Below are 17603 nucleotides of genomic sequence, written 5' to 3'. Positions count from 1 at the left end.
AAACAAAAAGCTTATCGCTTGCACTCAGCCGAGCTGAATAGCCGAAACGTATAGCTTTCATAGCGAGGCAATTCGGACGCTGCTTGTGTAAAGAGAGTAGCCGATCAACCTTTGGAACTGCTGGCTGCGCCAGCGCAATAAAACTTTTTCGTGCGACTGCAGTTCTTCTCGTCTTCTTTTCTTTGCCTTCGAGTGGAAATTCCCCAGCTAGGCCGCAAGTTGCTAGTCGCCTTTTTTATTCGAATTTTTTGTCCGGAAAACCCTCACGGATTTACATTTTGGCGCCCGAACAGGGACTACGACTAGCTTTTCGATTTCGCGTCGGAAAAACTAACAAAAATAATGCCTTTTCGTCGTCTCGGCACTTGTTCCGTTTTTTTTATATATTTGGCGAAAAATCCTAGCTGGCGGAACTCGGCAAATCTTGGATCGGATTGGATCAAATTTTGGAAAAAAGGAAAGTTCTGGAAATCATGCCCAACGATCAGGTATTCAGTGCCAAAAATTAAAAACTTGGAAGCACTCCACGTTACATGTGTTTGTGTGCAATTATCTGGCTGTAATTCTTGGCACTTTGTGTATTGGAAAACCAATTAAAACCCACATATAAAACCTCCAAATAAACAAATAAAAAGTGAACAACCTTTAATAATTTTTGGAATTAAATTGTGAGAAAATTGATGTGCGTGCGGTACAGTTAAATACATACATATCTACATACTTATATACCAGCGTTTTGCCGCCAAGTTCATATCCCTTTTGTGCAGTGGCAGAGCAGTTATTTTTGAGCTATATACTCTGGTCAGTGGCTTTCAAACCGTACATAGTGGCATATTGGTTAATTTCGACAGCATATACTCTGTCAGTGGTTTTCAAACCGTGTTCAAAGTAAAATTCCTGCAAAATTCGGCAGTGAAATTAAATTCTGCACATATTATTATATGTACATATGTATGTATTTACGTGCGACATTAATTGTGATACAGTTTCTGGTTTTGATTTCGGCGTTGGTTTTTGGCATTATTAACCCTTATATAACCCAAATAAAATTTGGTGTGCTTGTGAATTTATATTAATAAAATTTAATATTGGGGTATCGGCAAAATTGTATCAAGTGAATAATAATTACGGAATCATTTGCGACAGTGATATATTAAAACTTAGTGCCAATCATTTACATTTGGAGCATTTTTATTAATTCCCAATTAATTTCAAAATGGCTGAAAGAGATTCAGCTGCAAATGCAAAACTTTTGATGGCTATGCAGAAACACGATATGGTTCTGAGTGACATTGAGCGAATGAAAAAGGCATGTGAGGAAAGAACTATTTCATTCGACAAATTTCAAATGGAATATCGAATGCAACTTCTCGAATCGTACTGTAAAAAACTAATGGATATCCAGGCAGACATTGATATATACCCAGAAAATGATCTGAGAGCGTCGGTTGAGGATGCATGTATTATTACAAAGGCATTGTATCGCTCAGCAATGGTAGAAGTTGAACCTTAGAGAATTAGTCAAGGGGATTTCAGTGGTTATCGTCATTCATCGCAATTACCAAAAATGAATCTGCCGAAGTTTAGTAGAAAACATTCAGACTACAAAAATTTTATAAGTCTATTCGAGAGTTTAGTTCATAACGATCCATCCCTTACAAAGGTAGAAAAGTTCAACCATTTGCTTACATGTCTAACAGGTGATGCATTAGGAACTGTAAAGGCGTTTCAAATTTCCGAGTTAAATTATGAGAAAGCATTGGCTAGCTTGAAAAACGTGTACGACAATAAATGTTTGATTTTCTTCGACACGATTTCTCAGTTGTTTGACCTTCCCCAGGTATCGAAACCCTCTGCATCAGGCTTGAGGTCTCTTGTTGACGAAATATCGGCTCTGTATGCATCATTACAGTCGTTGGGTAGTGAACAGGAGATCAATAATGCAATTTTTATTCACATAGCTATGTCCAAGGTAGATCACACAAAAAAAAACCCGATTTGAGGAGCAGCTAGATTACAATAAGTTGCCAACATGGTCTGATTGTGCGTTTCAGTTGAATCGGCGATACCAGCATTTAGCTGCTGAGGAATCAACGAAAAGTAAAGGGAAGCCTAGCCAAGGTTCGAATAAGGGATACTCAAAATCGTCATTCTCATGCACAAAAGCAGATCACAAACCAGATTCGAAATGTCAATAGTTGCCAAGCCTTTATGGCTCTGTCCGTGATTCAGCGTTTTGATTTTACGAAACATAATCGGCTGTGCATAAATTGCTTAAATCCTGGTCATCCAGTTAAAAAATGCAAAGCAACAAAGTGTCGCGTCTGCTCTAAGCCTCATAACACACTTCTTCACAGATATGGGGTAGAGCAGCAACCTGTAGCTTCGGGATCAGGTTCTCAAGTGCAGTCACAGTCGTTTCCTGTAGCATTTGATCATTCAAATCAAGCCCACTCATGTCATGTTGCAAGTAGCGACCAAGTGATTCTTGCCACTGCCGTCGTTAAGGTGCGGGATAGATTCGGACAGCTTCAATTAGCACGAGCTCTTTTAGATTCCGGGTCGCAAATAAACTTTATGGCCGAAGATTTGGCACAACGTTTGCGGCTACATAGGGAGGAGTCTTATTTGAATATTACTACTGTCGGGAAGAACGATTCGGTAGTGCGGCACAAGGTGCACACGTCAATTCACTCTCGCGTCAATGCTCATAGTTTCGCAACCGATTTTTGGGTGTTAAGGTCAATTTCATCATATCAACCTGACTAAGAGGTCAATTATGCCCAATGGAAAATTCCAGCAAACATTGAATTGGCAGACCCTCGTTTTCACAAGCCCGCAAAAGTGGACTTGCTTATTGGCGCAGAATCCTTTTTTGAACTTCTAAGCGTAGGCCAAATAAAATTGGGTGCCGACCATCCTTCGCTTCAGAAAACATTATTAGGATGGATTGTGTCAGGAAAGTACACTCAACGCTTAGCGAGTCAAGCTCAAGTAGGCAGCGTCACTGTCAGTGAAAATATAAGTTCTCTCGACTCTCTGGTGGAACGATTTTGGGAGTTGGAACAAGTCCCTGAGAGATCGAAGGCTGTTTACACAGCTGAACAAGTTGCTTGTGAGAAGCATTTCGAGCACACAGTAAAAAGACTTTCTTCAGGTCGTTTTGAGGTGAAGCTGCCATTCAAGACAAATCCAAGTGTTCTAGGCTTATCTAGACGCAGATTTCTTTCGTTGGAGCGCAGACTTGCGAATAACTGCGAGTTGCAAGACATGTATCACGAGTTTATGAGAGAGTATCTTAACCTTGGGCATATGTCACGGCTTCCAACGCTTCCTCCAGGACAACACTATTATATTCCACATCAATGTGTCCTGAGACCTGATAGTAGCACCACAAAGTTGCGAGTTGTTTTTGATGCGTCAAGTAAAACGTCAACCTGGATCTCATTAAATGAGACACTAATGGTGGGTGCAACTATTCAGAGGGAGCTTTACGCTATTTTGGCAAGATTTAGATTGAACAAATATGCCTTGACAGCAGATATTTCGAAGATGTATAGGCAAGTAAACGTTGCCAATGAAGACCGAAATTTCCAACTCATTTTGTGGAGGGAAAAATCTACTCAAGCTCACCAAACCTTTCGCCTAAACACTGTCACTTATGGGACAGCCTCAGCTCCATTCTTAGCCATTCGTTGTCTCTTTGAGCTATCAAAAATTTACGCTAAATCACATCCGGTGGCAGCGGAGGTAATTTCGAGCGACTTTTACGTCGACGATATGCTCACAGGAGCGAACAGTTTGGACGAGTTGGAAGTGATTCGCAAGGAAGTCACTGAGGTTTTGGAGTTAGGGGGTTTCCATCTAGCCAAATGGGCAACAAATCATCCAAGTTTGATGACTAACCAGGGACCAGAAAAATCTCTTATATTTAACACCTCTGAGTCCGTTAAGACGCTTGGAATGAGGAGGAACCCTCAGAATGATGCATTTCATTATAGTTTGGAGGATTCGTTTTAATCCTTACCTCCCACGAAACGCAACATTTTGTCCGTCACAGCTCGTTTGTTTGACCCCTTGGGGCTATTGTGTCCGTTGATCACAAGAGCAAAAATCTTGCTTCAGGAGCTTTGGCGACAAAAACTAGATTGGGATGAATCAGTTCCCATGAAATTGCATACAAGTTGGAACGAATTTAAGCAGAATTTATCAGAGATTGATAAGATATCCATTCCTCGATATATCTGTCTGTCGGCCTATCACGCTGTTCAAATCCACGGATTTGCAGACGCATCGAGCCACGCCTACGGCTGTTGCATTTATGTTCGCACGGTGGCTGGGACAAATAGGTTATCGAGACTGCTAACCGCTAAGTCACGAGTGTCCCCGCTAAAAACCAAATCAATTCCAAGGCTCGAATTATGTGCAGCGCATTTGCTGGCCAAGCTATGGACTCAAGTATCTCCTTTGCTACACAAGATAGAGTTGGAGAGCGTTAATTTTTGGTCGGACTCCCAAGTCACTCTATACTGGTTAAAGAGGGATCCGTCCACTTTAGCAACATTTGTCGCGAATAGAGTTTCTGAAATCCAGGAACTCTCAGAGAATATAGTCTGGCGTCATGTGCCTACAGAAGAGAATCCGGCTGACTTAGTGTCACGTGGAACAGATATAGAGGGTTTGAAGCGTACTCTATGGGAAAATGGACCTGAATTCTTACTGCGAAATCCAGACGAGTGACCTAGTTCTCATCAGGTTGAGGTATCACAGGAGTTACAGTTGTCCGAGAATAAAAAAAGCGTAGCAGTATGTTCCGTCACAAAAAACCAACCGAATGTTTTAATTGAACTTGTTTGACGATGTTCGTCATTTAATAAATTAATGCGGATCATGGCATACGTAAATCGATTTATTAAAGGGAAGAAGCGTCAACGCGATGTTGTTATTTCGGCCAACGAACTGAAGCTGTCGTTTCTTAGGATGGTCCAAGTCTTGCAAAGAGTTGAATTCGAGTCAGAATATCTTAAGATAGAGAAATCTGAAAGTTTGAGTCCACATCTACAATATGGTGTGAAGTGTCAACTAATTCGGGTTGGGGGAAGATTATTAAACGCGCCAATTCCGTATGATGCCAAATTTCCGTTGTTACTGCCATCGAAGTCAGAATTTGTTTCGTAGTATATTCGCAACTTACATCGGACTCATTACCATGCTGGTGTCAAGGTTTTGGTATCGCTCTTGAGACAGCAGATATGGCTTATCAATGCTCGAGGAGCATGCACTAAAATTGTCCGTAGCTGCGTACACTGTTTTAGGTACAAACCAGTGCTAATGGACCAGATAATGGGTAATTTACCCGCCGATAGGGTCAAAATGGCTCGCCCCTTTTTGGTTTGTGGGGTAGACTTCTGCGGTCCATTTTATGTATCATTGAAGATCCGCGGTAAACCCCCGATTAAGACTTATGTGGCCGACTTCGTGTGTTTCTCGTCAAAGGCTGTTCACCTTGAGCTTGTGATAGACCAATCCACTGACAGTTTTTTATCTGTTTTTAAAAGGTTCGTCGGGAGGAGAGGGCTGCCGAAGAAGGTGTACTGCGACAACGCCACGAATTTCGTAGGAGCGAGCAACGTGCTGCAGGAGCTGAACGCAGCGTTTCACCACAGCGAGGATCAGCTGATAGGGTACGCGGCTCAGAGAGGCGTCGAGTGGTATTTCATACCGCCGAGGTCACCACACTTCGGAGGACTGTGGGAGGCAGCCGTCAAGTCCGCCAAACATCGACTGCTGAGAGGGGTCGGCAACGCCAAGCTAACGGCCGACGAGTTGAGCACCCACCTGGTCGAGGTAGACGCGCTGCTCAATTCTCGACCAATCGCATCGCCTGGCAACGATCCCAACGATGGAGAGGCGCTGACACCAGGACACCTGCTGATCGGTCAGGCTCTTCTTTCGCTGCCGCAAGAGTCCGACACAGGCGTAACCTCCAGCAAGGCCGGATGCGAGTACTTGAGGCGGTGGCGAATGCTGTCCGCTCTCAAGCAGCAGTTCTGGGACGGTTGGTCCAAGGACTACCTCGTCAGCCTGCAGCAGCGCAACAGGTGGAGCACCGAATGCAGCGATTTGGAGGTCGGACGCTTGGTGCTCGTACACGAGGACAACTCGCCCCCACAACGGTGGCTCACAGGGCGCGTGGTGGCAACAACAGTCGGCGCGGACGGTAAAGTGCGTGTAGCACAAATCCAGACGTCAGGAGGCGTCATCAAGCGCGCCATCCATATGTTGGCATTGCTGCCAATAAACAGCGCTCCAAATGAGGAGGTTAAAGCGGAGCGGAGGCCTTAAACGGGGCCGGAATGTTGGAGCAGTAGATTATTAGTATATTATTGTTGAAATTTACATGAAGAAAAAATAGAACTAAAACGTAAACAATGTAAAACAAAAAGCTTATCGCTTGCACTCAGCCGAGCTGAATAGCCGAAACGTATAGCTTTCATAGCGAGGCAATTCGGACGCTGCTTGTGTAAAGAGAGTAGCCGATCAACCTTTGGAACTGCTGGCTGCGCCAGCGCAATAAAACTTTTTCGTGCGACTGCAGTTCTTCTCGTCTTCTTTTCTTTGCCTTCGAGTGGAAATTCCCCAGCTAGGCCGCAAGTTGCTAGTCGCCTTTTTTATTCGAATTTTTTGTCCGGAAAACCCTCACGGATTTACACAACATGTTGTCCTGATGCACTCATAATTTGTTGTTTCTTAACAACTCTAAATATAAATACATGTCGTTTTACCGCAAAAATTATTTCCATGCAACTATTCCATAGGGACGAGTGTTCTTGAACCGATCCATTCTGTAACTGATCTAAGGGTTCTATTTACCCACATCTTGAGCTTCAATAATAATTCGATAATATATAATTGCCAGTAAAGCATGTAACGTCCTGTCGTCCACGGGTAGTCAGCGGGACGTCCAGGGCTGTGCAGATATATTTATTTGGTTCAGGCGTGGTTGCTGTAAAGATTTTTCCCCGATCCGTTTGCCCCCCAGGGAGAACTCGAGAGGGAAATACGGTAAAGAGTAAGAGTACGGTTTATTGCCGGAATATTACAGTCAGGTAAATTGATCAGGATCTGGGCTGCGCTGGTGACCAACTGAGGCTCTGAAAAGATCAGATCCGGGGCTCCTGGACGGGCGTAGGCTTCTCGCGTCTGGGAGGGTCTTCTCGCGTCGGGATGCCGTCGGCTGCAGATGGTGCCTGGGGAAGAGGGAGAAGAGAAGATGTTGGCTCCGATCGGGGCTGCGGCGGATGGTTGTTGTCGGGCGCGCAGGTCCGTGTGTCGCCCGTCACTTGGGTGCGCCAGTCTGCTTGGATGAAGGGAAAGGGACTCGAAAGTCGGCTCAGAGATGTTGTTGTTCGGACCCGAAAGTCTACTAGGAGAAGTTGTGGTTGGACTCGAAAGTCGGCAAGGAGAAGTTGTTGTTGGACTCGCAAGTCGGCACGGAGAAGTTGTTGTTGGACTCGCAAGTCGGCACGGAGAAGTTGTTGTTGGACTCGCAAGTCGGCCAGGAGAAGTTGGTTGTTGGACTCGTAAGTCTGCCAGGAGAAGTTTTTGTTGTTGGACTCGTAAGTCTGCCAGGAGAAGTTTGTTGTTGGACTCGTAAGTCTGCGATGAGACGGTTGGTGTTGGACTCGAAAGTCGGCAAGGAGACGTTGTTGTTGGACTCGAAAGTCGGTAAGGAGAAGTTCTTGTTTTGGACTCGAAAGTCTGCAGAGAGAATTGGACTCGAAAGTCGGCAGTGTTTTGGACTCGAAAGTCAGCAGAGAGAATTGGACTCGAAAGTCGGCAGTATTTTCGACTCGAAAGTCAGCAAGAGTGAATTGGACTCGAAAGTCGGAAGTGTTTTGGACTCGAAAGTCAGCAGAGAGAATTGGACTCGAAAGTCGGCAGTATTTTGGACTCGAAAGTCAGCAAGAGAGAATTGGACTCGAAAGTCGGCAGTGTTTTGGACTCGAAAGTCAGCAGAGAGAATTGGACTCGAAAGTCAGCAGAGAGAATTGGACTCGAAAGTCGGCAGTGTTTTGGACTCGGAAGTCAGCAGCGATTGGACTCGAAAGTCAGCAGAGATTGGACCCGAAAGTCGGCAACGATTTGGACTCGAAAGTCAGCAGAGAGGGGGGGAGGAGGGTTAGCGGGGAAGACTACGACTAACTACAATGCATTGGTTGGAACCTGGGTCTACCTGGTTCCAGAAAAAGTGACTTGGCTGCTTGGGTGATTACGATCGCAATCAGCGGCTGAGTGACTTCTCCAGTGCCGTGGCCCGCTTTATATAGGGCTCGGCGAGGCCCTAGTGTGGCCAGCTCCCTTGTCGGTTTTTGGCCTCCGATAGTGTGCCCAGCCGTCGTATAGCCAGTGTGGCCGTTCGTCGACCGCGCGCTTTTGATTTAATTTTCCCCTTTCTTCGAGTTTGTTCGATTGAAATACTTCATATTTCCGTTCTTTTGTGTTTATTGTTTTTTAGTTGGTGCAGCTACTTCATTTCTTTTTGTTTTCTTTTCAGTTTCGTTTACATTTGTGTTCTTATTGACTATTATTACTTCATATTTCTTTTTGTTTTCTTTTTGGTTCCGCTACTTAATTTTCTTTTGTTTTCTTTTCAGTTTTGCTTATATTTTATTATTACTTATACTATTATTCCTTAACTTTGTGCGCACAGCGTCACAAGCAAAAGGGGTTTTTGCTTTCGTAAAACGATGGTCTAAGTATCAAGACCTTTTTAAATCGATACAGAAACAAATCCTTTTGTTCGCTCTTCGGGGCTTCGACTGAGATCCATTTCGCCGCCTCCCTTCTTATGCCGATAGACTACATAATTGGATATAAGCTGTAAGGATGTGTCTTGGGCCGGGGTAAACCTCAGCGGCCCAGGATTCCTCTCCAGAAATATTTATATTTTTAGAGACGGCCAGAACATGGACGCCGAATTTTTATTGAATTTTCTAGGGAAATAATGGCAGCGAAAAGGGGCTCGTTTTAAAAGGGGAACTCTGGCATCGGGAAAATGGGAATCTTGAACGGTCACCCTGGCGATGGCCAGGTGCTCCTCCGTTTTCTGCGTCCACTCGGTTGCCCAGCAGCGGCGACTCTTTCGATCGGCAAAATCTCCGCCGCCCGGGGTGACCCAGCGGCGATGGCGGGCAAAATGCAGATCGGACGGGAGGAGAGGGAAAAGGGGGATCTTGGACGCGATCACTCTGGCGATGGCCAGGTGCTCCTCCGTTTCCTGCGCCCGCTCGGTTGCCCAGCAGCGGCGACTCTTTCGATCGGCAAAAATCTCCGCCGCCCGGGATGACCCAGCGGCGATGGCGGGCAAGATGCAGATCGGAAGGGAAAGGAGAGGGAAACAGGGGAAATTCTTGGAGCACGCGCCGGCGGCGAGGGGCTCGTTGTTAGGGAAAACATAGCAGCCCCGATGCCCACGCCAGATCTGTACCCGGGAGAACCCAGCGGCGACAAATCCCGCTCCCGTCCCGCTGCTCTGGCCCGGAGCTTGCCCAGCGGCCACGCGAAGTTGGTGCGGGGAACCCAGCCACCAGCTCGGCGAGTGAGTGAGCGGCAGGGGAGCGCTTTGGCGCGCGTAACAATAAGAGATGATTTTTAGCAACGCGGAGTTTTATTAATTTAGTTATTATTTCTATATTTTTCTAAGCTATGACTGCCGTCCCTAACCTGGCCCTACGCCACACTCCAGAACTCTGGTCCTGATATTTGCCTCTCGGCCGGCTCACCCGCTGTTGTCGGTGGACTGGGACCCGTGTCCTGCAGCCAGGATATGTAAGGGCACTCGCGTGTCCTTTTTGGACTTGTCGATTTGGGAATTTATTCCCACGTGTCCTTTGAGGACTTGTCGCCCGCGGCGGGAGAGATGCGTAACGATCGCGTTCGAAGCTGCCAGAGAAGTGGCTCTGAGTGATGTGCCGTTGGTGGCTCTTCGTGGTAGGAGTGTGACTCTGTCGAAGTGCTTCGCTGATCAGAGCGTGGCTCTGAGTGATGTGCCGTTGGTGGCTCTTCGTGGTTGGAGTGTGACTCCGTCGATGTGCTTCGCTGATCAGAGCGTGGCTCTGCGGGCTGTTCCCGTGGGTTGGAGCGTGGCTCCCTTCGCTGGTCAGAGCGTGGCTCTGCGGGCTGGTCCCGTGGGTTGGATCGTGGCTCCCTTCGCTGGTCAAAACGTGGCTCTGTCGTTGGTCTTCGTTGGTCAGAGCGTGGCTCTATAGTTGGTCTCCGCTGGTCAGAGCGTGGCTCTGTTGTTGGTCTTTACTGGTCGTTCGGTCGCAGTCGGAAGGTCTGTCCGCCGTATAGCAGGGTTGCTCCGATCCCGCAGAGGAAATCCATTCCTAGGAGTATGTCATCCAGTGCGTCCGACATCACGAGGAGAATGGTGGGCGTCCGTTCGCTCCCAAGGTAGATATTTGCCGCCAGAGCTCTGGTCAGCTCGCGGCATGTTCCGTCGGCGAGTTTACATGGGTACGGATGTCCCGTGTGTTCCTTCCGTTGTCCAACATTTGGGCCAGACCTTCGCTAATGAAGCTATGTGTAGCTCCGGTGTCCAGGGTAGCTATAAACCGTCGCCCCTCCATGTGGATGGCAGCGCGGATGCGTCCCTGGTACTGATGGAGAGTGTCTCCTATTGGCTTCGGGGGTTCGGAGGGTTCCTCGGGTGATTCCCGGTCACACGAGGCCCTTGCTCGTTTCCCGACGATGGCTGTCGGCAACAGTCGATCGTCCTGCGTCCTCGTTGGCCGCAATCCCAGCAGAATAGGATCCGTGGGTTCCTACACTCGGCTTCGAAATGTCCGGATTGACCGCAATTCCGACAAGCGTCGCGAACGTTGACTGCTTCCGGTCGTGATGATACCGCGCTCTGACTGGCACAAGCGTTCCGGCTAAGGGAACCGTTGAGGGCGCTGCCTGAAAAGGGCGCCTGCTGAGTGCGTCGAGGGGGCATCCTGTCTTCGCCTGCTGCGTAGCTGGCTCCTGTGGCCTGGCGTTGGGTCGGGATATGGTTCTCGGGCATCCTTCCGCCTCGGCTGCGTGTCTCCTCGTAGTTGGTCACGAGATGCGTTAGCTCGGTCAGCGTACGGAAATCCTGCCTCCGGGTGTAGAGTTGGTATTCCGGCAGCATGTTCTCGTAGATCCTCTCCAGCTCCTTGTCCGAGGAGAATCCTGCCCGGCGCATCTGCAAGCGAATGTCGATAAGGTAGTCCTTGAATGGTTCATTGGGCTTCTGGAAGTGTGTCCTTATCTCATCCTCCAACCGCTGATAGTATCGCGGTGGCAAGAAGAATCTAGGAATTCTCGGCGGACCTTGGTCCAGCCGTCGCACAGTGGCGCCTCTCGAACAATTAGCGTTGCAAAAATCGAAAAAGTCATGTTCGCAAAAACGATTTTAACCATACTTATTCGACAGAAAATTTCCCAAGGATTCCGAATCTGCAATAAAATCTATTTTAAGATGTTTTTCGTAGAAGATATGAGCATTCAAAGTTGAACTTTTTTTCGTTTTTTGCATAATACCATCAAAAATTGGTAAATTGGTCGACTTTCAGGTAATATTACACAAAAACCATAAAACCAATGGTCATGGTTTTTACTTTAAATGATAGAGACATTCATAAACTGTAAATTAACCCAAAAAAAACGGCACTTTGGTTTGGGCTTGTACAGGTAAATCGCTACCTGCCAGGTGTCAATTTTTTTCACCTTTTTTTGCCTAAAGTAGTCTATAACTTCTGAAGCCGATGAAAGCCACCGACTACACTATGTCTACAAGTTACGTGGATATTTCCTGGACCAGAATTAACTTTCATCGGCTGCGTCGAGCTGCGTCGAGCTGCGTCTGCGAAAATGCAACGACATAAACCAAAGCTACTTATGGTGAAATATACCAAAATACCGACACAATTTCATACATTCCAAGAAATATTTTTTTTTCAGTTTTCAAATTATTTTTATTTGAGCAAATAGATAAAAATAAACATAAAAAATTAAATAACAAATATTTTTAAAAATTGTTTTCATTGAAAAAAAATTATTTTTTCACTTTGATACCCTTTAAAAAGGCGTATTTGTGGGCGTGGTAAATTATGCAGTACATATATACATTTTACAACAATTACCTGTCCAATGCCGTTTAAATTATTCGATTACCTTATTTGGTTCAAAAATTATGTTTTTTGCAAACGGCAGGATACCGTGGCAGCGACCTGGTTCTACGTTGTCGGATACGAGTTTGCGGAAGTGGATCTCGCAGGATCCGCACTGTGTGCACGTACACCCTTGGTTTGGATCTCGCAGGATCACTGGGCTTTTGTCCCGAGAATTGTTTTCCGTTGACTCGTTTATTATTTTCTTCGATTCCTATTGTTTTATTCAGTATTAAATTTTCCTTATTTATTTACTATTTTATTGTTATTTTATCGATATTTGGAGTTATTCGATTCCGATTCGTTTTAGCGATCGGTTATTATTTATTCGATTAATTTTTATTCGATTTTAGTATTCTCGGCGGTTATTTTTATTTAAATTTTATTGTTGATTTATGCCCTATATTTGCATTTATTTTATTTGATTTGTATTTATTTATTTGATTATTTTATTTGGTTTTATTTTAATTTGATTATTTTTGGTTTTATTTATTTTATTTCGATTTATTTTAATTTTTATTAAGAGCTGATCTTGCGAAGTCTGTCCCTCCTAGCGAGGGTCCCCTGTATTTATCATAATGCTTAAGCTAGCCAACGCTGCTGCCGCGGGCAGAGCAGAACTGGAGATGTGTGTGGGCCCCGTGTGTGTGTGCTTGAAGCGTCCCTTTGCCGGCGTTGACGCTGGCAGTGACGTTGACTACGATTTCTCCCTTTTCTCCTGTACTTTTGCCGATTTTTGCCGGCGACCGTACGTCGCGACACGTGGGACGAAAATTTCTTACACTCGCAAAAACGAATGTGCGCTGATCGAAAAATATGTTTATAAAATTGTAACGTCCTGTCGTCCACGGGTAGTCAGCGGGACGTCCAGGGTCTGTGCAGATATATTTATCTGGTTCAGGCGTGGTTGCTGTAAGAGATTCCGACCCCGTCCCAGAGTAGAACGCTAGAGGATTATGCCGTAAATGTATCTTAATGTTTATTTACTTAAAAGGTACAATTTTCAATAATTTCATGCCGGATCTCGATTCTGGGGTACGCCGTAGTTCCGATTCGTCCTCCTCGTCCCGAGTGCGGCTGTCCGATAGGGGAATGCCGATAGTTCCGCCAGGGTATGGGCCTTGAAAGCCACCCAATAGCGAATGCGTTCGGACTCGAAAGTCGTCCACGAGAGAATGCGTTCGGACTCGAAAGTCAACTGAACCCACGTTTTTTGGACTCGAAAGTCAGCTCGGACTCGAAAGTCAGCAGAGAGACGTTATGGTCGGACTCGAAAGTCTGCAGACTCAGGGACTCAAAAGTCAGCAGAGAGCAGGGATCGTAACAGTTATAATTTTTATAATACAAATTATGAAATAAGAGTTATTTTACAATTATATAGAAAAAATAGGAAATTAATTCTTATTATTCAAGTGTTATAAAAAAGTTGTAGAATAATTATTATTTTTCAATTTGTATATAAAAGTTGAGTTATAACAGTTATTTTCAATTTTTAAAATAATAATTGAAAATTAAAATTATTTTCCAATTTTTATTTTAAAAATTGAAAATAATAATTATTTTCCAATTTTTATTCAAGGGCGGCTGGCGATACCAAGGCGACGGACGACCCGGATCTTGGAGGAGGAGGCGAGTCAACGCTTCCGCGTCCAAATAAATCGAAAGGGGAAAGTCATCGTCACTCTCCAGCCCTCCCGAAGATGGGATGGGGTGTGACGAAGTCACAAAAGCCCCTATTATAAATAATGTAAATATTAGTTAGGTTCATAGTTAAGTTTAGTAATTAATATAGGGAGATAAATTAGGATCAGGCATATCATATACCACTGCACACACACACACATACACCCCTACATATACACCCCTATACACCCCCATACTACCCAAATCCGACGCCGAGGATAAGGAAGAGGAGGAGCTGAAGCTCACGCGGGCTGAGTGCGACGAGAAGCTTGGCATTCTGCTGGAGAAACTGCACAAGCAGATGCAGGATAAGCAGGTCCGCCATATCAACAACCGCATGCGGGAAATGGTCACCGAGATGAGGAGACTCAAATCCTGCATCGAGCAGTCGGTCGAGAAGGCTGTGGTCTCGGAGAGCGTTTGCAGTAAATGCGCCCAGGCCTCACCGGATGGGAAGTGCAGCGTGAACAAGGGGCAGCAGACGACTGCATTGAGGACGAAGAACCAGGCTGTCCAGACGGACCCACGGCGGGGACAAAGCCAACCCGAGGGTGCGGTCGAAACCCTGGATCGCCCCGGGCAGGCCCAGCAACCAGCTCGCAAACCGCCAGCCCGGACCACCGCCCGTGCAGCGGCGCGCATGGAGCCGGAACATCGGCAAGAAGGCGCGGCGAAGACCGCAGGGCCTGTTTCCGCTGTTTCCGCTGTGACTTCGTGGAGCACGGTAGTAAAGAAGAAGAAGCCGTCTCGCAGAACACGACCCGACGCAGTGGTAGTGGAGGCAGCAGGGAAGACCTACAACGAGGTCTTGGCAATGGTCACGAGAAGAGACGACAACCAACTGTCTGACCTGGGAAGCGCCGTAAACAGGGTTCGCCGTACGGCAAAAGGAAACCTACTCCTGGAGGTGGCAAAAGGCAGCAAGGGAAGCGCCGAGTCCATGAGAGACAGCATCTCCCGAGTCCTTGGGGACGCGGCGGAAGTACGGGCGCAGACCGAGGATTCGAAGGTCTGTGTCTTCGTATTAAGGGACCTCGACGCGATTACGTCGGAAAGCGAGATCCGAAACGCCTTCACAAAGCAGTACCAGCTTAGTGAAGGGGCAGTCAAGGTCCGAAGCCTCCGCCCCGGATACGGAGACTCCAAAACAGCGGTGATCAGCCTGCCTTGCTCTATGGCCAGAGAGGTAAGGAAAAGAGGCGAGATTCGAATAGGATGGAGGCAGTGCAGAGTGCGTGAGCGCGAGGGCCCTCCTCGATGCTTTAGATGCCTGGAACTGGGGCATATCGCCAGCAGATGTAGGAGCCTTGTGGATAGGAGCGGCTGCTGCATCAGGTGCGGCGAAGCAGGACACTTGGCAGCCACGTGCAAGAAGGAGCCGGTGCACCCCCTCGGTAAGAGTGCTGGCGGCAGCGAGACCAACGGTCGATCCGGCAGCAGAAGCAGCCCGGTCGGAACTGGCGGTGAGGGCCCCCCAAGGATGTCATGCAATTGATTCAGCTCAACCTGAATCATTGCAGGGCGGCGCAGGATTTGCTGCAGCAGACGGTCCGCGAGGTATCAGCTGATGTTGCTTTTTTGAGCGAACCCTACAGGGAGAGGGAAGGAGCGGAGTGGGCCAGCGACCGCACTGGCAAGGCGGCCCTTTGGCTATGCGGCGACAGGCGACTTCGTATGTCCAGCATCCGGGAAGCCGATGGTTTCGTGCGTGCAGAAGTCGGTGGCTTTTGGATGTACAGTTGCTACCTTGCGCCTAGCCTGCCGTTGGAGGCGTTTAGCAGGATTCTCGACGAACTCTGCTACGACTTGCGCGGTAGGGCGAACGTAATAGTTGGAGGCGACTTCAATGCCTGGGCCCAGGAGTGGGGATCCACAGCGACCAACGCCAGAGGACGGGTGGTGCTAGAGGCGTTCGCCTCGACGGACGTTGTCCTCCTGAACCACGGAGAGAGGCACACGTTTGTCAGAGCGGGAGCTGCCTCGATCATTGACCTCACGTTTGCGAGCAGTGCAAACTCCCATAATGTCAAATGGGAGATCAGCGACGCATATACGGGGAGCGATCACGAGGCTATCCTCTGTTCGGTAGGAGAGTCCGAGAGTCCTCGCGCCGTGTTGAGACCCAACAAGGCATACCGACCGGACACGCTTTGCACACAGAAATTCACGGACGCACTGGAGGGCATGTCAGCTGATGAATCAGTTGGAGCGAACGAGTTGGCGAACCAGACCGCTGCACTTATGGAATGTGCCTGCGACAGGAGCATGCGGCTGAGAGGGGCGTTTCGGAGGAACAAGAGGCCTATGTTCTGGTGGAGCGACACGATAGCCGACCTCCGGTCCACTTGCCTTCGCGCGCGGAGACGTATGACGCGGGCTCGAGGCTCGTCCAGAGTCGCCGAGTGCAGCGAGGCATACAAAATGGCACGGAAGACTCTCAAAATTGCCATAAGGGACGCGAAGAGGCACAGCTTCCTGCGGCTCTGCGACGAAGCGGAAAACGACCCCTGGGGCGGAGCCTATAGACTGGTGGTCAAAGGGCTGAAAGCGGGTAGCACGGCCCCTTCTGACCCGGATACACTGGACGGAATAGTGCAAGCCCTATTCCCGAGGGGAGCACCGGTGACCTGGCAGAGCAGCGCTGTGAGTCATTCCAGCGACGCCTGGGCGGTTTCGGACGAAGAGGTGACCAGGATGGGACGGAGCGTGCGCCCCAAAAAGGCGCCGGGGCCGGATGCAGTGCCTAACCGTGCGCTGAAGCTGGCCATCGCGTTGCACCCAACGGAGTTCGCCGGCCTATACTCAAGGTGCCTTGAGGAGGGTACCTTTCCAGCATGTTCTCGTAGATCCTCTCCAGCTCCTTGTCCGAGGAGAATCCTGCCCGGCGCATCTGCAAGCGAATGTCGATAAGGTAGTCCTTGAATGGTTCATTGGGCTTCTGGAAGTGTGTCCTTATCTCATCCTACAACCGCTGATAGTATCGCGGTGGCAAGAAGAATCTAGGAATTCTCGGCGGACCTTGGTCCAGCCGTCGCACAGTCTATTTTAAGATGTTTTTCGTAGAAGATATGAGCATTCAAAGTTGAACTTTTTTTCGTTTTTTGCATAATACCAAAAAAAATTGGTAAATTGGTCGACTTTCAGGTAATATTACACAAAAACCATAAAACCAATGGTCATGGGTTTTACTTTAAATGATAGAGACATTCATAAACTGTAAATTAACCCAAAAAAAAAACGGCACTTTGGTTTGGGCTTGTACAGGTAAATCGCTACCTGCCAGGTGTCAATTTTTTTCACCTTTTTTTGCCTAAAGTAGTCTATAACTTCTGAAGCCGATGAAAGCCACCGACTACACTATGTCTACAAGTTACGTGGATATTTCCTGGACCAGAATTAACTTTCATCGGCTGCGTCGAGCTGCGTCTGCGAAAATGCAACGACATAAACCAAAGCTACTCATGGTGAAATATACCAAAATACCGACACAATTTCATACATTCCAAGAAATATTTTTTTTTCAGTTTTCAAATTATTTTTATTTGAGCAAATACATAAAAATAAACATAAAAAATTAAATAACAAATATTTTTAAAAATTGTTTTCATTGAAAAAAAATTATTTTTTCACTTTGATACCCTTTAAAAAGGCGTATTTGTGGGCGTGGTAAATTATGCAGTACATATATACATTTTACAACAATTACCTGTCCAATGCCGT

General features: G+C 47.1%; 1 protein-coding gene across 1 annotated transcript; it reads left to right on the top strand.

Moving 5' to 3' along the window:
- The first annotated feature begins 3780 nt into the window (after positions 1-3780).
- On the top strand, positions 3781-6345 carry LOC138928646 (uncharacterized). The gene is made up of 2 exons (XM_070286013.1): positions 3781-3848; positions 5559-6345. Exons 1-2 carry the CDS (start codon positions 3781-3783, stop codon positions 6343-6345), a joined length of 855 nt encoding a protein of 284 aa, XP_070142114.1.
- The last annotated feature ends 11258 nt before the right edge of the window (positions 6346-17603 follow it).

This window comes from Drosophila kikkawai, chromosome 2L (genome assembly GCF_030179895.1).
Source record: "Drosophila kikkawai strain 14028-0561.14 chromosome 2L, DkikHiC1v2, whole genome shotgun sequence".
NCBI lineage: Eukaryota > Metazoa > Arthropoda > Insecta > Diptera > Drosophilidae > Drosophila > Drosophila kikkawai.
Note: the sequence above shows the minus strand (reverse complement) of the source record. Positions and strands in the feature narration are given on the sequence as shown.

What these genes read in the sequence shown, in the direction of transcription:
- LOC138928646 (XM_070286013.1), top strand. Translation starts at nt 3,781, where the DNA reads ATGCTCACAGGAGCGAACAGTTTGGACGAGTTGGAAGTGATTCGCAAG. An exon ending in GAAGTCACTGAGGTTTTGGA is followed by an intron (nt 3,849 to 5,558) that starts GTTAGGGGGTTT and finishes TGTTTTTAAAAG; the next exon opens with GTTCGTCGGGAGGAGAGGGC.